This window comes from Eleutherodactylus coqui, chromosome 7, assembly GCF_035609145.1.
Source record: "Eleutherodactylus coqui strain aEleCoq1 chromosome 7, aEleCoq1.hap1, whole genome shotgun sequence".
Lineage (NCBI taxonomy): Eukaryota > Metazoa > Chordata > Amphibia > Anura > Eleutherodactylidae > Eleutherodactylus > Eleutherodactylus coqui.
In genome coordinates this window covers 98103474-98125415 of record NC_089843.1, presented here as the reverse complement: position 1 = coordinate 98125415, position 21942 = coordinate 98103474, and the positions used below count along the sequence as shown (strand labels likewise).

General features: G+C 41.1%; 1 protein-coding gene across 2 annotated transcripts in view; it reads left to right on the top strand.

The window, feature by feature from the left end:
• The first annotated feature begins 7786 nt into the window (after positions 1 to 7786).
• KLKB1 (kallikrein B1) overlaps positions 7787 to 21942 on the top strand; it is a 52440-nt gene continuing 38284 nt past the window's right edge. Inside the window, exons 1-6 of one of the 2 annotated variants that reach the window (XM_066573425.1) lie at positions 7787 to 7819; positions 8283 to 8341; positions 10870 to 11029; positions 14648 to 14754; positions 20953 to 21112; positions 21367 to 21476. In XM_066573425.1, the coding sequence (XP_066429522.1) occupies positions 8284 to 8341; positions 10870 to 11029; positions 14648 to 14754; positions 20953 to 21112; positions 21367 to 21476 (595 nt within the window). In that variant the 5' untranslated portion in view covers positions 7787 to 7819; position 8283. Of the gene's footprint in view, positions 7820 to 8282; positions 8342 to 10869; positions 11030 to 13997; positions 14086 to 14647; positions 14755 to 20952; positions 21113 to 21366; positions 21477 to 21942 lie in introns of those variants that run through there. The other variant, XM_066573426.1, reaches the window with a different exon arrangement.

Genomic DNA, 21942 nt, shown 5'->3' with positions numbered 1-21942 from the left:
AAGGTTAAATGTCCAGGATCTGAGATCTCTCTGATTCTGGCTGTTAGTGCTGGAGTGCAGCTGTCAATCACAGCCTCTTACCACAGCTTCTGTGCCCCGTGTGATCATCATCAGATACATGAAAGTCGGTAAATTAAAGTAAAAGTGAAATGATATCAAATCAAAAACGGATAAGCCAAGGAGCTGAAGACACAGCGTTTAGAGCGAGAATGCCTGATTAGTGAACTAGACTCCATGAAAAGAAAGAAGCTAAATGCTTTCTTAGACATTCTTCTGAATACAATCTGAATACAACAGACGACTCAAGAAATGTATTCAATTATCAGGATATTTGCGAGGAACTTGATACTTTTGGTAGAGATATCTTTGGTAAGAATTTAATAAGTGTAGACCCTTATCTAACAGGATCTCTTGGCTCTCTTCACGTTTTGTATTCTGCATGGAATAACATTTCTCAAGAATCTTTTCTTAGACCTAAAACTTGTGCCAGTTCTTTGTCATTCATCCCAGAAATGTGGGCATACAGTAAATTGACAATTGAATGTTTTTATTCAACTTCTGCAAAGGTTGCGTCCCTAAACACTTTTATAACATTCAATCACTGTTAGCAGTGTTAGACTGGGAAATGACATTCAGCACTCTATTGACAAGAGAGATGGTAATGCCCAGTTGTTAAATTAGCAATACGTTTTCAGGGCTCGGTCAGATGAGCGTTTTTCACGCATTCAGGTGCGTGAAAAAAAAGTGAAACACATGTAAAATAATTTGCTTGACTGAAGCGGCACTGGATACCTCATGATTGGCAGGAGAAGATTTTCAATGGTGCACGCTGGCCTTTCAAGAACAGGGGGCATGTATGTACACCCTCTGGGCCAATGACAGGGATGAAAGGGAGAGACAAAAGGCGTGCTATGACCACCAGGAGAGATAAGCTGGTACTGTGCCAATGAACTGTAACAATTATGCTGCAATAAATTAGTATTTATACTGTATTTGTTGAGATCCTATCAAGAAACAGTTACAATTCCATAAAGAGTTAGATGAAGTATTTATTGTCTTTATTAGACTTGTATTTTCCTTTCCTTGCTTCTAATCTTTATACAAGACTACACTTCTTTTGCTACATCATATTAGATAGCTGTACATATACAACCCCAATTCCAAATAAGTTGAGACACTGTGTAAAAAGTAAGCAAAGGTAAAGAAAAAAATGGATTCATTTAAATGAAAGAAATAATTTAGAAATTGATGGCAGCAACTCATCTCTAAAAGTTGAGCAGGTCCGTGTCTAGCATTGTGTAGCATCCCCTCTTCTTTTCACAACAGTCTGTAAATGTCTGGGAAATGAGGAGACCAATTTCTGGAGTTTTCGGAGAGGAATGTCACCCCATTCATGCTTAGCGTAGGATTCAAGCTCCTCAACAGTCCTAAAGCTTTTCTATTGGTCAAAGGTCTGGACTGCAAAGACCAGTTCAGCACTCGAATCATTTTCTACGAAGCCATGCTGTTGTGATGGATGCAGTATATAGTTTAGCATTGTCTTGCTGAAATATGAAAGGCCTTCTCCGAAAGAGATGTTGTCTGGATGGGAGCATATGTTGTTCTAAAACCTCTATATACTGCTCAGCATTGATAGTGCCTTTCAAAATGTGTAAGCTGCCCATGCCATAGGCACTAATGCAGCCCCATACCACCAGAGAGGCAGGCTTTTAAACAGTGTACTGATAACAAGCTGGATGGTCCTTCTCCTCTTGGTCCACAGGACATGGTGTCCATTGTTTCCAAAAAGAATTTCAAATTTTGGTTCTTTGCTTCTGTGAGGCTCTACCTCTCTAGCATGCTTTATACCTAGTTATTTGACTTTGCTAATTGACCCTCCAGCTGTTTTTCATTAGTACCACTTAGTTTTCCAGCTTTTTGTTACACCTGTCCCAACTTTTGTGATATGTGTTGCTGCCATTAACTTCTAAATTAGTTAATATTTTAAAATGAAATATATATATCTGGGGAAAACTATTAATTGACAGAATACATCTAAATATGAAGTTACGTGCCTACAAGTAATGTCTTATAAGTATTCTATAGAGTGGAAGTACGTTAAGTCTATAAATCCAACATAATCAAAGCTCACGTTTTTAAATTTGTCCAAGTATCAAGGGAACTCATTTAGTGGGGCGGATGACATTGATTGATGCTGACAGTTTGGTGCTTTCCTACTTAAGTCTACCAGTCTTTCTACAACTTGCATATTTAAACCGCGTATAAGAGCCCACGCATTCCATTAAAGTGGATTTTGCAACCAAGAACATTCAAAGCCCTAAAGAAAATATACCAGTGGCTCTAAAATCTAATAGCTTAATTTAATTTCAATTTATTTAGTTCAGAGTTGACATTTGCTTTAAAATAGACTTGGTGAGGTTCTCAATCAGAGTTGTATAAAAGGAGAATAACTGCTATACATTTGTAAGGGGGTAAAGCTCACCCTTACGTGAAAAGTGTGTGTATACCATTAAAAAATGTTTATTCTTTGATATACTTTTGATATTATGTAATGTGTATAACTGGGCTGGAGAAGGATATTATGCTGGGATTTGTCAGTGGTCCATGAAGAGGAGTTTGTCACAGAACTCGCTGGTTAGACACAATCATGGCAGACACTGGCATGACTATTTGCTAGTACAAAGAAGCTGTACTTGATAGACTAAAATAGCAAGGGTTGATCCATAGGGCAACCCAGAGTCGGCAACGATTGAATGGTTAATCATCATCAATGTGTGTAATGTACATGTAGGTTGTACATCTGTGGTGTAATGGTCTAAGTCCATTATGTGAGGTAGAAGAACCACAAACGGCCAGAGTAGTTGGGCTACAGGAATGATATTGTCATTGTGTGGTAAAAAAGCATGAAGTACCTGAAGAACTTGTGAGTTTGTCCACCAAGGGATGTGTTGGAGGGCTAAAAATGGAGGTCAACCGAATCAAGTGACTGCCCGAGTAGAAGATGTGCAGTGGGTTCCTGAAGTTCGTGGACTATGATATTAGCACATGTCCAGCCTATTACCACAGCTAAATACTTTTGATATAACCCTGAGCATTTGTATAGATTAAGAGCAGAAGAAACTATAATGTTTAGAGAGAAATTCTGGTGAAAACATTTTCTATTAGATATTTTATCTATATTAGGTTATAATACTCAGGATGGTTTGTAATTATGACATGATTCCCTCCCCTACTCTGCAAAGAACCCCATCCATTGTTAAAGTGAAGCAACTCATTCGCTTTTCATTGATGAGGATCTCCAAACTTATCCCACTACACATTGGTACACAAACTGCTAAATCATGGTGGAATTGTGTAAGTGCAGTTTTCCATCTCATCCGTTTTAACTTACCAACACTGTAGCAATGATTAAATTAGCAAAGGGGATATGGGTGGTTCAGTATTTCATCCAACTCTTAAAAAGAACCATTAGAAAAGTTGTTTCCCGTCTCCATGGCAGGTATGATACCCAACTTATAATTTTTTTTTTTACATTTTATCCTACCAGTAATAATTGGACACCTAAGCAAGAATCAAAAGTAGTATTTATTTACATATTTTAATACTTAGTGGGGCTCATTTAACCCTACTGACATCAGATAGACTTTGTAGTATACTTTCTACCAATATCTGATATACTTCAGCTGTATTTTTCTCCATTCATCCCGCAAATGTTTCTCAAAGAAGATGCATAGGGCCTTCTATAAGGATGTAAGGAGCGTTATTTTGGAGAATTGAGCAAAAGAAGAATGTTATATGAAGTGACTAATCACACTACTCCATCTTCAAATCAGATGGGCATACCTGTCTGTGGAGGATGGCTGGGGAACGCCTTATGCTTGAGTATGTTGCATAAGCAATTAAGTACTGCGGAGTTTCCATTATGGTATGGGGATGTTTTACGCGGCATGGTTGCTGGTAGTAGTGGCAAGGACCATGAATATGGAGGTGAACCTTAACATGCTGGACAATAATGTGCTGCTGACAATGTGACAATACTCTAGGAATTGTCAGCAATACTTCCAACAAGAGAATGGATTTTTTTAAGTTGCTTTGAGGATATGGATGTTCCGCAATTGGACTGGCTGCACAGAGTCCCGACCTGAACCGTACTCAACATCTTTGGAATGAACTGGAACATTGGTTCAGAAAATATGAACAGCGTCTATTTTCTTTAAGACAACTTTAGAGACATTTGCAGAATGAATAGAGGGAAATACCAGCTGAAGAGTATCAGATGTTAGTACAAAGTATGCCACGGAGAGTATCCGATGTCATTAGGGCCAAGGAGCCCACTAAGTATTAACATATGGAAATATATGTTACTTTTGATTCATGCTCAGGTGTCCACTTGATATAGGAGGCAAAGCACTGCTTTTTATTCACTCTGTTACTTCATAATGCATTGAAATGAAATTGAAAAATCCAATAAAATGTGGATTTTGCTCTCCAGAAGAAGCGCCAGAATGATGTATATTTAATTTCGGAAATATCAAGGAGTTTCTTTGTAACACATCACTCGGTGGGATTTGGAGATGCATTCACTGTGCTGTAACTTCCTTGCTCTTTTCAAATATAAACAGTTGGTGAAATTGAATTTTTCTCAATTTTGAATTAATATATTGCATACATGCATAGTAAAATGTGAGTTGCCATGAAATAATAAATAATTCTACAGAGTAAAGTACAAATGATATTTCAGTGCCTCACCATAAGGCCTCATGTCCACGGGGAAAATCAGATCCGCTGCAGATTCTACATGTAGAATCTGCAGCGGGTCCCTCCTGCCCCGCGGACATGAGCGCTGAAAATAGCAATTTAAAAGCATTTACCTTTCCGTAGCGGACGGCGAAGATCAGCTGTTCCTCACGGCCGGATCTTCATTTTCGGCCGGCGGATGAATTCCTGACGCCGGCGGCACATCGCCGGCACGTCGTCGACGTGCCGCGCGCATGCGCCGGGCACATCCGCCGAGCCGAAGCAAGGGAGATGCAGCCGTGAGGAAGAGCAGAGCTTCGCGGCCCGCTGCGGGTGAGTAAATGCTTTAAATTCCTATTTTAGGTCTCCCGCGGATCCGGACGGCTTCCATAGGCTTCAATAGAAGCCCGCGGGAGCCGTCCCCGCGGGAGACCCGCATGAAAATGGAGCATGGTCCAGATTTTTTCATGCTCCATTTTTTTTAAAATGCCTTTTATTGACGATCCGCGGGTATTTATGTACCCGCGGGTGGTCAATGCATCCCTATGGGGTGCGGATCCGCGTGCAGGAGATCCGCTGCGGATTTTAAATGTCATTTTGCCCGTGGACATGAGCCCTAAAACATTTCTGACATTGTATCCTAAACATCAAGAGAAACAACAAAGTATGATAGATGGGAAGTGATAGAACAGAGTATGATCTGTGAGGAAAAATGTCACTAAGTATGATATATGGGCAGAGATGCTCCAATGTATGATCTATGGAGCAGCTGCTAAAACATAACAAATAGAGAATACATTCTGTATGGAGACCTTAGCTGGTATATTGTATGCAAAACTCTGGCTTGGATATTCTCTTGGCTATATGTACATAATTAGAAATAACGTCATTCTACTTCATCGTATCACAACAATGTTGTGAAAAAAAGTAGTTACCCCCTTTCAGATGTCCCACATTATTGTATAGCTGGAGGGTACCATACTAGATAAATAGAATGGATAAAATAGATAGAATAGATAAGATAAAATAGGATAGATAAGATAGATATGGATTAGATAGATTTACACTTGTACATGTGTTGGCCACTTATATTCACCCTCAACCATAATTGATGGCTGCTAGATATGCTTAATATGGTACATTTCTTGACCTGGAAGGTATATGGGAAATGTGACACATATTTGGGGGTCCCATTATTTTTCGATTTAGGAATAATTGTGGTGATTGTAGTTTAAATAAAAGAATTATCACATTTAATCTCTGGGAAGATAGAGAACGCGTTATAACTGGTGAATATGACTTCTCTGCCACTTCTATGTCATGGTCATTGATCAAAACACCCCAATTATATTGAGAGAGATACTCTATGGATAGAAATGTATTAGGGAATGTCTGCATATGGAATTCTATATTATTGTAGTTTAGGTTGTTTTGCTCTGGTTTTTCTTTTGAGTTAATGATACACAGTATGAGCAGAGAATGGGTGGATGGTCACTGATGATCTGCCTCAGCATACTGTCCAGGGGATTAGTTTCCAGTCTTTCTTATGATATTCTTCTTATGTTGGGCTCTATTAGTTATATGTCTTGCACCTTTATAGAGGACAGCCTGATGGGCCCGATGGACCATTTGAAGGTCCAGAGATACAATACATCACTATTTCCAGAAATAATTATTGATTATTCTGTTTTATCACAATTAAAAAAGAAGAAAACAAAACAAAAAAGTAAAAACGAACAAACAAAAATATAACCAAACTTAAAAATAAATTTGTGTTTCCTTCATAATCTGTTATTGACTAATCTGATTTGTCAGGAGAAGTCAGTGATGAATATAGGAAAGCCTGCAGCCATGTTGGTTGTCACTCAGGCTTTGTTCACACTGTTCACACTGCACTGTTCAAGAAAGCTGCTTAGGGATGAAAGCAGAACATGACCATGCTGCATCAATTATCCCGCAAATCATTCTTTAAAAGTTGGGTTGTAAGCCTCTTCCCACCTGGGTCAATCTGAGCCTGATTGGAACTCTCCATCCCGATCACTCTCCTGAACATGTGATACACGTGGTACTGCCATCAGTGGTCTAGTTAAATAAGCTCCCTGATTTGCTGCCTTCACCATCTCACGAACTTTAGTGGAGGTAGTGCACATCCACTGGGATCTTCACCCTAGAACACTTGCAAGGAGGTATGGACTTTGCCACAGGGAGGCTGTTTGATATAGTGACTAATAGAGGGGGTAGGTTAGAGGGGCTAGGCTAGAGGGCAGAAGCCCTGAAACCCTGCCCCCCTCTGTCTTCCCGCTATAGGGAAATCCCATAGGAAAAGAGGTGGAGGGAGTCCTCTACTGCCCCCCCCCCCCCCCTTGCTGGGGAATTGCTTACAGCAATACATTTAAAAATGTGCTGCCCAGAAGCACATTTTAAATGTCTCGTTGTAAATTCCTGTTAGTCCCCACAGTCCCTTGGGGCTTCCTCTCATCCTCGCAGGGACTAACAGAAGTTTACAGCAGGAAATTTAAAATGTACTTTTGGGCAGCACATTTTAAATGTCCTGCTGTAAGCATCTGGGAATTCCTTCTGTTGGCAGAAATCTTCTTTTCTGGCACAGGAGTTTCCATAGCCTCCTGCTCTCATAGGAGTCTATGGGCATTCCTGCGCAGCTCGCATCAAAGATAGGTCAGGTCCTATCTTTTCTCGCAGATTGGACCTTATATGCGGGCATTGGAGCCATGCATGTCCTATCTTTGGCAAGTGCGAGGATTTGGCGCTTCTGAAATGTATTCATGTGAATGCTTCTATAGGAAACCATTGGTTCTTATAGAATTGCATTCTGTGCGCACCTCTAATGCACGCAGCCAGCGTTCGTCTGAACAAGGGCAAAGAGTTCTCAAATGCAGTAAAGTAGTCTTTAGTAACTACTCCTATTGCCAAACCAAACATAGAACTTCATCATAGTTAAATATTGGCCAGGCACACAATTTTGTAATGCAATGTAAACATGCCCCTTTTTGAAAATGAAAAGCTTAGCAATCCAGTGAGATGTCTCAGTCGCAGCCCAGGGACACAAATCTGTGCAAATCAGGTACTTTATGTATTCCTTTTACTGCTTGAAATTAATGTGTAACTGTGCTTTCCAAAAAATTTGCACATATTATAGAGACATGTCAAAAGTTTTGATCACTGAAGGACTGGGTGCCCCTAAAACCTGTCGCTCATCCAAAGCTAGCTAGTTGAAGAGAGGGCCCAAAGACTTTTCATTGAGCCTATCTTCAGCTAGTGAGCAGTGACAGCGCTTATTTAGTTTCTTTTGAGCAAATGGTGTAGATCTCAGCATGCGGACCCTCACTGATCTAAAGTTTTGATATGTCCCTGTGACACATCAAAAGTTTTTGGAGAACATAGTTACACTTTAAGAACTAAAGTACCATAATCATGTTTAATAAGTAGTATATAGCTTATACTGAAACTTTATATCCTATGTAATATACTGTACCTGGTGAGGCTTGTTTATAAAGCGTTTATGCATCCATTATACTTTATTACAGGATGATATTTTTTTACACTGTGGCAAGTCTTTTCCTGCTGATTGATTTGGCTTGTGGAGGTAAAGTATAATTTGCCTTAAATAACAAATATTAACTGATGTGAAACAAGTATTTTTTCTCATTATGCAGACAAGAAGAGCTAAACTACTATATGTACTATAATAAGTAACATATACATAAATTCATATAAAATTGTACAGAAAAGTATTTCAAATGTTTTTTGTAGACACATACACACGACTTCTCGACATTTCTAGGTGCTCAAGTTACTTCTTTGTTCATTGCATGCTTATTTGTGCTTGGTCTCCTACAGATAGAAGTGTGATTTTACATAGGCAGATAAGCTGGCAATTGTAATGAATGCTGAGTGATATTGAATTAGCGGGTTGGTGCTTGCTAATAATGTGTTAAACAGACAGATTATAGCTAGTACGGGGATGGATGATCCCTACTATGATCATTTGTCCCCATATGGAATGTGTTTATAGGTAGGACATCTCCCCATTTACATGGGAAGATGCTATATCAGTCCATGCACAAAAGACACAATCAGCCGATGAATGATCATTTGCGCTTTCGTTGGCTGATCCTGCGTATATTCACATAAGCCAATTATCAGGGAAAACAAAGATGACCGCACCACTTCTCTGGTGATGGTGATGTGAACCAGTCCTAGCATAATCTTTAGCCATCTCGGTCAGGAGAACTTGGTGTTTATTTGCACAAATATATCCTTTTCAGAATCTTTAGGTTAATTTCAGACACCATTTTGCTAATATTCTATGGTCTATGCAGAGGAAAACCCTGTACAAGTTCTTAATGTGATTGTTCTCAGTAAAGACCCATTTAGATGGATAGAATGTTGGGCAAACGATGCCAGACACTCGTCCCTGCACATACTCGCTCCTGTGCTGCTGCACAGGAGCCAGTATCGCTGGCTCACAGCGGGGCAGCTGGAGGAGATTTCTCTCCTCGCGCTCGTCTGCCCCTCTCCAGTCACTTAACATAGTGGCTGTTCAGTACTGAACCGCTGCTATTTACACTGAACGATGAGCGATCAGCTCATCATACATCGTTTATGCTGCATAAATGATGGACAATGAGCTGATCGCTGATCACTCAGTGTAAATAGCAGCTGTTCAGTACTGAATGGCCACTATGTTAAGTCAATTGAGAGGGGCGAGGGAGAGCGGGGAGTGAAATCTCCTACAATCTCCCTGCCCCCTGCTGGCCGCCCTATGAGTGAGCCAGTGATACTTGCTCCCATGCAATAGCATGGGAGCGAGTGTATGCGGGGACGAGTGTCGGACATCATTTGCCCAACATTTGTCCCATCTAAATGGGCCTCAAGAGAAACCAAGTAATCTTGTAGATATGATAAAAAAAATACATGATGTTATTGTGAGCTTTCGGACCTCTCAGGATCCTTACTCAGGCTAAGGCTTCTTTCACGCGAGCGCATATCGGCCAGCCGTTTTCACAGCCAACCGATATGCGCTACATTGTAAGTGAAAAATTTGGTGAACGGGTGCACAAATCAAGTGTTTGCGCACCTGTTCATATGGCCTGGTGAAGCTGGTGCAAATGCGCCGAGCTCACCAGGCCATCGCCCACTTCCCCATCTTCCCCATTGCAGGCTCACCTGTCTTCCTCCTCACTCGTTCTGTGCAATGGGAGGGGGCAGGGCGGAGCTAAGTGCCGGTCCACCCCGCCTACTCCCATTGATGGCTATGGACAAGGGGCGGGTGGAGGGTGGGCGCTTAGCTTCACCCCCATCTCACCCTTTGTCTATAGCATCAGTGGGAGAAGGCTGGGCAAACCGCCCCGCCCCCTCCCATTGCACAGAACGAGCAGGGAGGAAGACAGGTGAGCCTGCGATGAGGGGAGGAGAACAGAAGAAAGGGAGTTTAGCAGCCAAACTCCCTCCCACCTACGGCCGCTGCCATGGGCTCCCATAGGAGCCCATGCAGTGGCTGACGTATTCCGGCCAAAACATAGTTCCAGAACTATGTTTTGTGTCCAACGTAAAAACGCCTGGCGCTATATTGGGCTGGCCGGGCGTTTTTTACATCTCACAAATATGCCCATGTGATCTGATGCATTAGAATCCATTGCATTAGATCACAGCGCACATCGGACGACCGTGAAAACGCTGGCCGATATGCGCTCATGTGAAAGAAGCCTGAATGAAACAGATCTGGATGGGGCATATATATATATATATATATATATATACAAATGTACATACATTAAAAGTGAGACTAATTTGCACTTAAAACAATACCAGACAAGATGAGCAGAGAAGTGAATGCTTAAGTAGTCCGCTGGTAAGGAATGTGACAGTTTTATGATCTCTACATTGCTGTTAGGGGGTCACAGGCCTGTGTGTTCTTATCACACCTGGCTAGGCCCCTATTTTCAAGGGCCCACATAGCCACATGCACTACCACAAAGGTATGGTATATATGTATACTATCATATAAGTACTCCATTAATTATATAATTAACAATTCTGTACCAATGGCTGCAATGTCTTAAAAGCAACCTATACATACACACAATAACAATAGTTATTTCCTTCTGCTAGACTGTGTACCTGATCTAGAACATAATGTGCTCCTTCAAGGAGGAAACCTGGGCAGTGTATTTGTGCCAGATGTTGAATATTGTCAGATGGCCTGTACCTTCAGTCCACCTTGCTTGATGTTTTCTTATCTAACAGCTAGCTGGCCAAATGATAACGAGAGGTAAGACAACATGGTGGATATGCTGAGTGGTTGTTTATGTTTTCCTTTCCTTGAAATTGTCAAAAAAATAGCTATTATTTTCCAGTGAATGCATAAGCAATAGATATGAGCGAGCACCAAAATGCTCGAGTGCTCGTTACTCGAGTCGAACTTTCAGTGATGCTCAAAGTTCGTTTCGAGTAACAAACCCCATTGAAGTCAATGGGCGACTCGAGCATTTTTGTATATGACTGGTGCTACGCTAAGGTTTTCATTTGTGAAAATCTTAGCAAATCACCAAAGTCATGTAAAAAACGCATTTCGGACTTCGAGGTCTCACTATTAAGCCACAATATTGGCAAGAGTGAGACCCCCCCCCCCACTGTCAGCATAACGATCGATCTCCTGTTACAGAACAGCTGAGCTGAGCCAATCAGAGGCAGCACTCACTCACCCATTCATGAATTCATGAACGGGTGTAAGTGAGAGCTGCCTCTGATTGGTCAGGCTGTGACCAATCAGAGGCAGCTCATTCAGCAGGCAGGGATTTTAAATCCCCGGCTGCTGAATACTACAGAGAGCAGTTCAGGAGAACTGCCAGCTGGCCGCGGCTGAACTCCGTCTGGCGGGACAAGGTGAGTATATAATTTTTTTTTATTTTTACACATTTCTGGATGAATTGCAGGGAAGGGCTTATATATTTAAGCCCTTCCCGAAAATTCATTGTGTGATCGCCGGCAGCCCATTGCTTTCAATGGAGCCGGCTGTATTGCCGACTCCATTGAATTCAATGGGCTAACATCGTTCTGCCGGGACAAGGTGAGTATATTTATTTTTTTACTTTTTACACATTTTAGGGTGATTTTCAGGTAAGGGCTTATATTTTTAAGCCCTTCCCGAAAATTCATTGTGCGATCGCCGGCAGCCCATTGCTTTCAATGGGCTAACATCGTTCTGCCGGGACAAGGTGAGTATATTTTTTTTTTACTTTTTACACATTTTAGGGTGATTTTCAGGTAAGGGCTTATATTTTTAAGCCCTTCCTGAAAATTCATTGTGCGATCGCCGGCAGCCCATTGCTTTCAATGGAGCTGGCTGTATTGCCGGCTCCATTGAATTCAATGGGCTAACATCGTTCTGCTGGGACAAGGTGAGTATATATTTTTTTTTACTTATTACGCATTTTAGGATGATTTTCAGGTAAGGGCTTCTATTTTTAAGCCCTTCCCGAAAATTCATTGTGCGCTCGCCGGCAGCCCATTGCTTTCAATGGAGCCGGCTGTATTGCCGGCTCCATTGAATTCAATGGTTAGTGCTCGTTTAATCGAGACGAGCACCGCGTAGTGCTCGTCTCGAGTAACGAGCATCTCGAGCACCCTAATACTCGAACGAGCATGAAGCTCGGACGAGTATGCTCGCTCATCTCTAATAAGCAATAAAGTTAGAAAATGTTACATTCAATAAAAGAAGAATGTTTTATCAGAAGCAACAATATTTGGCTCTGAATATTTAATATATGTAGTTGAGATAATAAGAGTAGGTGGTACTATGAGACCTGTATCCAAGTATTCAGTTGTTGTGAAACTAAAACTCCCAGCATGCACTGAGAGCCAAAGTTTATTTGCTGGTTCCATAATACAGGGTGGAAATAGAAGACAGGCAATTATAGTTTTGCATTTTTTCAGATTAAAATATGTTGCTCATGTCAAATGTTGTACAATACAGAGGTGGATCTTTCCAGGCCAAACCACCCCAAATCACCCAACGGTGTAACACCCAATCATCTCCCATCACGATGCCATGCAGGGAAACTAATGTGAATGAACCCATTCAAAAGAATGGGGTTCATATTTGTGCGTCTCGCAAACAGACACACAAATCTTGCCCGATTTTCACACCAATGTGAAGGCAGCCTTACCGACAATAAAATAATGCATAATTAATATTTAATTAAGGTGTATATATTTGTGGCCATATTTGATACCATTAAAATGGTTGTCAGCAGAGTTGATGGCCATCAATAATAATTTTCTCAAAAAATACAGAGAACTCTTTCCTGAAATTTCACGCTAAGAAACTTCAATGTATGGGGCATATACAGTGATCCCTCGCTATATCGCGATTCAATGATTGCGGCTTCAGTGCATTGTGGATTTAGATAGACCATATATAATTCTGTTTCCACTGAGTTTTTTGCTATATCGTGGAATTTTGCAGTACATACAGGAAATACAGTACGCCACTAGTGCTTGCCAACGCAGAATTGCACACGGCACACTATTGGCTAATGGAATGTGTTCTGTATCCTGGGCGCTGATTGGCTAATGGATCATAGCATTGGTCTGTTTACTTTTTCGATCGTTTGGCAGTTCACCCGACAGATTGATTTGTGTAAATATAACATCGCTACTTCGCTGTTTGTCACGTATCGTGGGGTCTCTGGAACGTAACCCCACGATAGACGAGGGATCACTGTATATGTACATTTTTCAGCTTTTTCTTTAAGCAGCTCAGTTTCCAAAAATAATTTGGAAATTTATGTTCCACTTTTACTTTAACTTATAGGGGTTCTGTCATTAGGAAAAAAAAATTTATACTTACCTATTCCTCCCCAGGCAGTCTTCATACCAGATCCTCTGGCTCCTCCAGTCCCCTGGGTCACGTCATGTCAGGCTGACCGATTCTTCTATTTCCTGTGATGTAGCGTACATTCGCAGCATTGGGCTTCCTGCAGTTCAGTGTACGTTACATCACTAGTGACATAGGGTTCACTGTCTAGCAGCAAATGCCAAGTCCTCGGCAGCCTGCCGTGACTGCGCATCCGCGGTATCTCACCACGAGTGTTCATATACTGTTCATATACTATATAAACATTAGCGGCAAGACCCCGCGTCTGGGCGCTAAAGCAGCCGGCCGAGGTTTCAGCATTCCTTGCTAGGCAGTAAACAGAATGCCGTAAATTTACGTTACATCACAGGAAATAGAAGAATCGTCCAGCTTGCGGTGAGGTGACCTGGGGAACTGGAGAAGATCGTTGTGGAGAAGATGTGGTAAGAAGTCTGAATGGGGAGGAATAGGTAAGCATTTTTTTTTCTAATGACAGAACCCCTTTAAAGTGTTAGGAAAAGTGTGTTATAAACGTACATATTATTATGTAGTCTCATATAATAAATCACAGACATCATAGTCCAATGCTTACTTGTTACCTTTTTATCAAGGCATGCATGCACAGGGTTATTTTCACCATAAAGTGCTTCTAGGGCTTAAACAGAAGAAAGTATATATAAATACGCTTCTTCACGTTTTACAGACATGAATTTCACGCCCACATAAACCTCTGCAAACTCCCTTAGCCCTTAGTCCATGAAGTGCTTCAATTCATGCATAGCAAGCTGAGCGTGGAGGCACACCTAGCTGAGAAAGGTGGAGGTGTCTCTTCACTACCACTGCTTGCTCTACGTGAATTTTTTTTTTTGCATTCTACTAATGAGCAAGTGTGCAAAGTTTTGTAAAAATCGGACATTGTCAGGTTTTAACCCTTGGATGATTTGTCTTGGTTTGACCCAGGCTGTAGATCAGCTTAAATAGTATGTGTGATACCTGCGTATAAGGAAAAAGATTCTTCTCTTGCATCTCCAGGTTTGCATGCTTTCTCAAAGAGAGTGCAACATTAACATTACAAAAAGCGATGATGCCAGGAACCATTTCAGGACATTCCTTAAAGCACTGCACAAATAGAATACAGGGTGAGCACTTATCATCTGCTACTAGGAATTTTCTTGTTAGTAACACTTGAAGCCTCTAGTTGGAAAAGAAAAATGATTATAGTGCAGGAGTTTGCTAAATCATTCTAAGGCCGTTTTCACACGGCCGGGAAAATGTGCAAGATTTGTGCATTGCAAGACGCACAAATCTCGCACGAATATGAACCCCATTCTTTTGAATGTCCTAGGGGTGTTCCCTAGGAACATTGCGCCCATTGTTTTCAATGCTGCATAATGAGACGAAATGAAACCACTGATTTCAACTATTTAGTTTTCACTAGCCCTATGTGCAGGAAGGATACCTATCTGTCCACGCTTTTTTTTCAAACTCTTACGTTATGGCGCAAAGCTTGAACATCTGAAGGTTAGAAAAAACTCTCTTCATGTGCAACTACGCTCCATAGCTGTGAGCATAGTTGGGCATACGGCCATCTGAACCCGCCCTAAGGTTTAGTTAGGTGCAGCCTGCAGCATGGACTACTCGCAGTAGAAAAGTGAAATGCCCTAACAGAATGATTTAGAGAAATGATTACACTGAAAACTCCTAAATATGATCATTTAGCTTTGGAAATGTTAATAAGTCTAATGTAAAGGTTTATCACCGTTCATCTATTTGGACGCAATGAAAAGACCAGTGCTCCCTGGAGAGTGAAATAAATTTCAGCATAGGTCGTTTCACCTGCAGTATTGGCCAGTTTGAACTTCTGAGCTATAACATGGGCCAAGAGACTCCTTAGGGACCGTTCATATGGAGGCTTATTCCAAAACAGTGCTGTGGAATGTCATCCCAGAATTCTGCACCAAAATCCGCACTGCTAACTGTAGATATTGATGCGGAATTGTCGGCAGGTGCCATTCAATGTTTCCTATTGAATTCAATGGGAAACACTTGCGATGAATGAGGATCGCAATTTTACAGAAGCGATGCAATGCGCTTTTTAGTCAAAAACTCTTCACATCGCTAAGCAAATTGCACATTGGCAAGCGCGATATTGGGTTCAGTTTCTCTGCCCAATATCACGCTCACCCGTATGAATGTAGCCTTTTTCTGTGATTTTGCTTGTATAATGAGGACAACCTTTGTCCATATTCAGAGAAAGAAAACCCTTGTCCATATGTCTTTTTTACATTGGACCTTATAAAGAGGGAGAAGAGATAACGTGAAGAGTAACTCTTCATCTATTGGCTTGGCACCACATGTATAACATTTTAGTTAGTGCCCTATAATTTCATTTCTCCTACGCAATCAAAACTGTGGCAATATGAAAGCACCTACAGCTCCCCTCAGTTATAATAGCTGAACCTGGCCCCTTTAGTGATCACTTCATGACCAAAGATGATGCCAGGCTAAAGGGGGTTAGTCTGATTGGAGCTCCCATGGAATCTGTCTAGTAAGGACCTGTCATAATTACAGTTCACTAGATCTTGGGCCACAATGCAGCATATCAACACCTGTCATTTGGGAATCTCTGGTATTCTTAGGTTTACAATATTTGCGTTTGTACAAAGAAATCATCCAAAATTCTATTTTTCAACCAAACCAACTTGGTTAGTTCCATGGGAAAATCACTTACTGTTTAAACCCGGTGAACACAATTTGTTCAGGATGTTTATTTTGTCACTCTCGTTGCTTCAACACTTTTTTTGTACTAATTAAAACACTTTGTACCACAGCGTGCTGGCAGCGACAATATCGCGGCGTGACATCTGCTATACAGAGGCAGGTCTAGGCTGGCATCATGATGTCAGCCCAGCTCATGTAACTGAAGTGCTGGTGTATGTGACCTGCCATTTGTCGACAAATGCCAACCAGATCACATCTGTCCCTGGTGTTCTTACTATTATTGTTTCATCTGCTTCCTATACAGTGGTTACTATGGACATTTAATCTGTCCTTTTTTTACCCCTTATCCATCTACAGAGCGTTTAGAAAGCCTACAGGTTTCAGACATGGGGCCAACCTAATCGGTGCGATCACTTTAGGCAGAGTTTTTCCCGTGTTAGCACTAGGGTGAGATTCCTCGTTTAGTTTAAATTACTTTTGTTTTCATCCTGTTGGCCAACTTTTATGTCTGATTTGACAAGATATTTTGGCATCCAGCTCAAACATAACACTACAATATAGCATACAAATATTATATAATGCATGTGTTAGTATCAAGAAACAGTTGGTAACAACTTTCCAATATAATGTGTAACATATTGCTATACAATGTTACATACGGTACTATGTTTCATCTAATTGAGCTAAAGATTACCATTCTGTGTATAATTCTTCTGTAACTTAATCCCTCATTTACTGGGTTATCCCGTGTTTAGATTGCACACATCTACTGACTCGTTTGTTTAAAATGGTTAATGATTAATAAGATTGTTTAACCCTGAAAGAAATTTGTGGATCATTTATTAATTAACAACGCTACTACCAAATGCATTGAACCTCTATATCTTTGTCAAGCAGTGATCATGTACTATATCCCATTATGTTATTATCTTACAAATGTAGCCGTCACTTAAGGTGGCCATACAGATTACATAGAAATAGACTGATGGTTCAACGATTGTTTCACATACACAGCAATACACATTTTAATGCATATTGGCCATCCACCTTTCTAGAAACGTTTTTTCAAATCCTTCAAAGCAGGATTGTTCATCTGACTATCGCATGAAAATTCCAGATGGGGCTGACTTCTTTAGCCTGTCATCACTCAGCTAAAACAATCGTGCATTGTTAAAAATTTCTCATAGCAAATTATTGTTTTGATTGAAATAGTTCATTTTAATGTACTTTAGCCAAATTTGCATGGGCACCTCTGGAGAAAGCTTTAAAAAACCAAGCTCTTTACTGTCAATATTGACACTGATAGACAGGATAAATTACTATAGCCATTGTTTACAAAACAGCTCGAAGGGACCACCAGGGTCATCTGCTCCAACCCCCTGCTCAGTACAGGATTCACTAAATCATCCCAGACAGACATCTGTCCAGCCTCTGTTTGAACACTTCCGTTGAAGAAGAACTCACCACCTTCTGTGGTAACCTGTTCCACTCATTGATCACCCTCACTGTCAGAAAGTTTTTTCTAATATATCATTTGTGTCTCCTCCTTTTCAGTTTCATCCCATTGCTTCTAGTCTTTCCTTGTGCAAATGAGAATAGGGTTGATCCCTCTGCACTGTGACAGCCCTTCAGATATTTGTAGACAGCTATTAAGTTTCCCCTCAGCCTTCTTTTTGGCAAGCTAAACATTCTCAGATACTTTAACCATTCCTCATAGGACAAGATTTGCAGACTGCTCACCATCTTGGTGACTCTTCTCTGAACTTTCTCCAGTTGGTCTATGTCTTTTTTAAATTGGGGTGCCCAGAACTGCACACAGTTTTCCAGATGAGGTATGGCTAAGGAAGAGTAGAGGGGGTAATTACCTCACGTGATCTTGACTCTATGCTTCTCTTAATACATCCCAGAATTGTGTTTGCCTTTTTGGCTGCTGCATCACATTGTTGACTCATGTTCAGTCTATGAGCTATTAGTATATCCAAGTCTATTTCACATGTGTTTCGGCTTAGCCCAATTCCTCCAATTTTGTATGTGCTTTTTCATGTTTCTTGTCCAGATGTAGGACTTAGCATTTCTCTCTGTTAAATTCCATTTTGTTAGTTGCTGCCCATAGTTCTAGCTTGCCTAGATACCCAAGTCTTTTTCACATGTGCTGCTGTTTAGCCCAATTCCTCTCATTCTGTATGTGCTTTTTTAATTTTTTTTTGCCCAGATATCGGACTTTGCATTTCTCTTTCTTAAATACTATTCTGTTAGTCGCCACCCACTGTTCAAGCTTTTCTAGATCTTTTTGAATACTCTCTCTCTCTTCTCTAGTGTTAGCTTTCTTTCCTAGCTATCAGGACCAGCGGCTCGCGGGTCCCTCGTGCTCTCACCGCCAGTCCTGTCACACAGCTGCTGCCGTGCGACGAAGGGGAGCCCCGGGCCTTGTCACCTCCCCTGGCCGCCAGGCTCCTCCTCGCTGCCGGATTGCTAGGGACGTGGTAGGTGTTGCCCCGCACCGTCTCCATGGTACCATGGCTACCCGGCATGTGTCTCCTTCTCTGCCTCCTGCAGGGCTGGGGGCAGGTTCCCCAGTGCTGCTGGGTGCACTCAGCTGCTGTCAGACTCCCTGCCCCAATCAGCTGCTGGGGCGGGAGCTCTGACAGCATTTAAACCTGCTTGTGTCTGCATTTCTGTGCCAGTGTTAGTTTGGTCTTCCTGCTACACCAGTGTACTTCTTGTTGTGACTCCAGACTTTTGACTCCCTGTTTTTGGACCTGACGTTGTGTTACCTGACCCTCTTGTACTGCGTACCCTCTCGTTGCCGACCCGGATAGTTTGACTCTCCTTGCTGTTGTTTGTTCTAGTGTCTGTCTGTTAGTCCCGGTCTTCCCCTTACCTAGTGAGTGTAGGGACAGTCACCCAGTTGTCGTCCTGGGGCTTAGCCCAGGGGGGCAAGTAGGTAGGGACAGGGGTTGCAGGTATTTTCAGGGCCCTCCAGTTTTCCGGACCCCGAGTCCTGACACTAGCTTTGTGAAGTCATCAAATTTGAACAATTTCCCCTCAATTCCCTCCTCCAGATCATTTATAAAAATGTTGAAGAACACTTGGCCCAGGATAAAACCTTGTGGGGACCCACTTGACACATTCTTCCAATTTGGTTTGTGCAGCGATTTATTATCACCCTTTGAGTGCAATAACTCAGCCAGTTGTAAATCCACCTAACAAACAGTTGCCTTGTCATTCCCATCCCAATTCGGTTTTACTCTCTATCTCTTACAGGGGCCGCAACACAAAATTAAAATCCATGTTCTGGAGCCCACAGAGGCTCATATGCCATACAATTATGTAGCACATTCATGCCTTCCTATTCAAGTACGCTATTGTTATTTCAATATAGGAAAACAGTATTGAGATATAGCGCTGGATCAGTCTTTTTGACTATACCCTGTATAACAAGACTTAGCACAGTTATGTAACCTTCTCAAAGCTCCTTACAGAAGCATAAATACAGTTTAACCATGTATAAACAGGCATAACGTGTTTGGGTTAACCCCTTTCAAGTGTTCGAATCCTAACCATAGTCCACTATAACCCTGTGGGAGAGCATTAACTCAAAGTCTAGTAGCGTCCCATAGGTTCTTCAACCGAAACGGCGCCAGCCTGATTTTTCACCATCTCCCTACCAAGAGTGGACTGTTGCCATTGCTTATTGTACTCAGTCATGACTGAAAAATTAATGAACAATTTTTCAATCCTTTCGACTTCTTATTTCACCTTCTCTACCCCCGTCTTTTGTTTACTTTACTTTCCTCTTACTCTACTCTTTTTATTTTTTGGTCTTTTTTAATTGTTTTCTATGTTCTTAGGTAGGAGACTTTATTCACTGCTGCCATGGCAAATGACTGAAGGTCCAGGTTTTAGCAGGTAGCTTAGGTAATGGGTTTTGTTGAGGAGGTACTTGAACTTGGATTTATTCTTGTTGAATGTCATTGACCCTTGTCTGGCCTAGTGCCATGTGTGTGATCAATGTGAAACAAATTTGCATCAACTTGTCGTATGAGAGCTTGGAAGAGATTTAATGCAGATTATTTTAAGGCAGTCACTGTCTCGGGCAAGTCATGTATGTGAATATTCACTCGACATAAGCCCTTCTCAGAATTTTCTAGCTGTAATTCATGTCGCTCAAATTGTTTATCACATTTATCAATGCAGGAGTATCCTCCTCTAATGCATCAGCAACCTCGTTCAATTTATCCACCATATCAGAGACACGTGTGCTCAGATCATGAATCTGCTTGTTGTATTAATTAGTGTTATAGACGGGTATTACAGATAACTGGTACTTGTCCATCTAAGCTGCTGTGCCCCAGGATAGGTATAACACATGGTATAACAGTTTGGCTGGCAGCAGTGGGTTTGTGCCATTTAGTCTTCATGCTTGTATAAGTCTTGCCGTGTTCCTTTCTTTTTACTGGCCCAACTTGCAAATATATATATATATATATAGCAGATCTGTATATATATATATATATATATATATATATACTAAATCTTTTACATTCTGGAAAAGTTCTATGCATTTGCATGTAAAATGTATAGTTACGAGACTGTCTCATGTCTAAATGCTCTAGCCTGCAGGGATAAGCTTTTTACCGGACTTGACATGATCGGAACAACATATAACGTTTCTAAAGTTACCAGCGTGGAGGAATGCAGAGAGCGCTGCACCAATAATGAACATTGCCAGTTCTTTACCTATGTTACAGAGAAATACCACAGTGATCAACTGCGGTGAGTGACGTGGCTGAGGCTACATATATTGTATGACACAGTAACATCTTTAAGTCATACTGAATTAACCGGCTAAAGGTTCATGAATATTGACATAGCTGCGAAAACTTTTCCCCTTTGTGCTTGGTGAGTGTCAGTTTACCTCATATAATCATGCTGACTTTTTATTTGTTTGATTTGTGATAATTATGTAATATTAATATGTGGAGATGTACAAGTCTTGGTCATAATCCCTGATGCCATTATTTCTTCAGGAACATGTGTTACCTCAAATACGCTTTGAAAGGACTGCCAACAAGAATTAGACAACTTCCCAATGTCATGTGTGGATTCTCATTAAAGGCTTGTGGAAAGTCTTCAGTGGGTAAATATTTGACATTATATATCTTGGCATTTAGTGGTTCATTAGTTATTACTGTTACCTTGCAGAACTTAGGTCTGAAAATGCCCAAGCTCAACATCTGACTTTCCATGTTCTTCTCATGTTTGCATGGGTTTCCTCCCACATTGCAAAACATACTAGTAGGTTACTTGGCTTCCGATGATTTTGGCCCTAGTTTGTGTGTCTAAGATAGGAAAAATAGGTGAGCCCCAATGGGGACAGTGACTGATCTGAGTGATGGTAATTTCTGTACGGCCCTGCAGAATATGTTAGCACTAAACATGTAAAATGGATAATTAATATTATAAGCACTCTTTAACGGCTTCAAATTGAAAATCAAATGGAGGCCTGCTGTTGCACATATTAAGTTGATGTAATTGATGTATTGACGGCAAACAAAAATATGTTCTACAGAACATTTATTTGGCTATATTCTTTTGGCATTCAA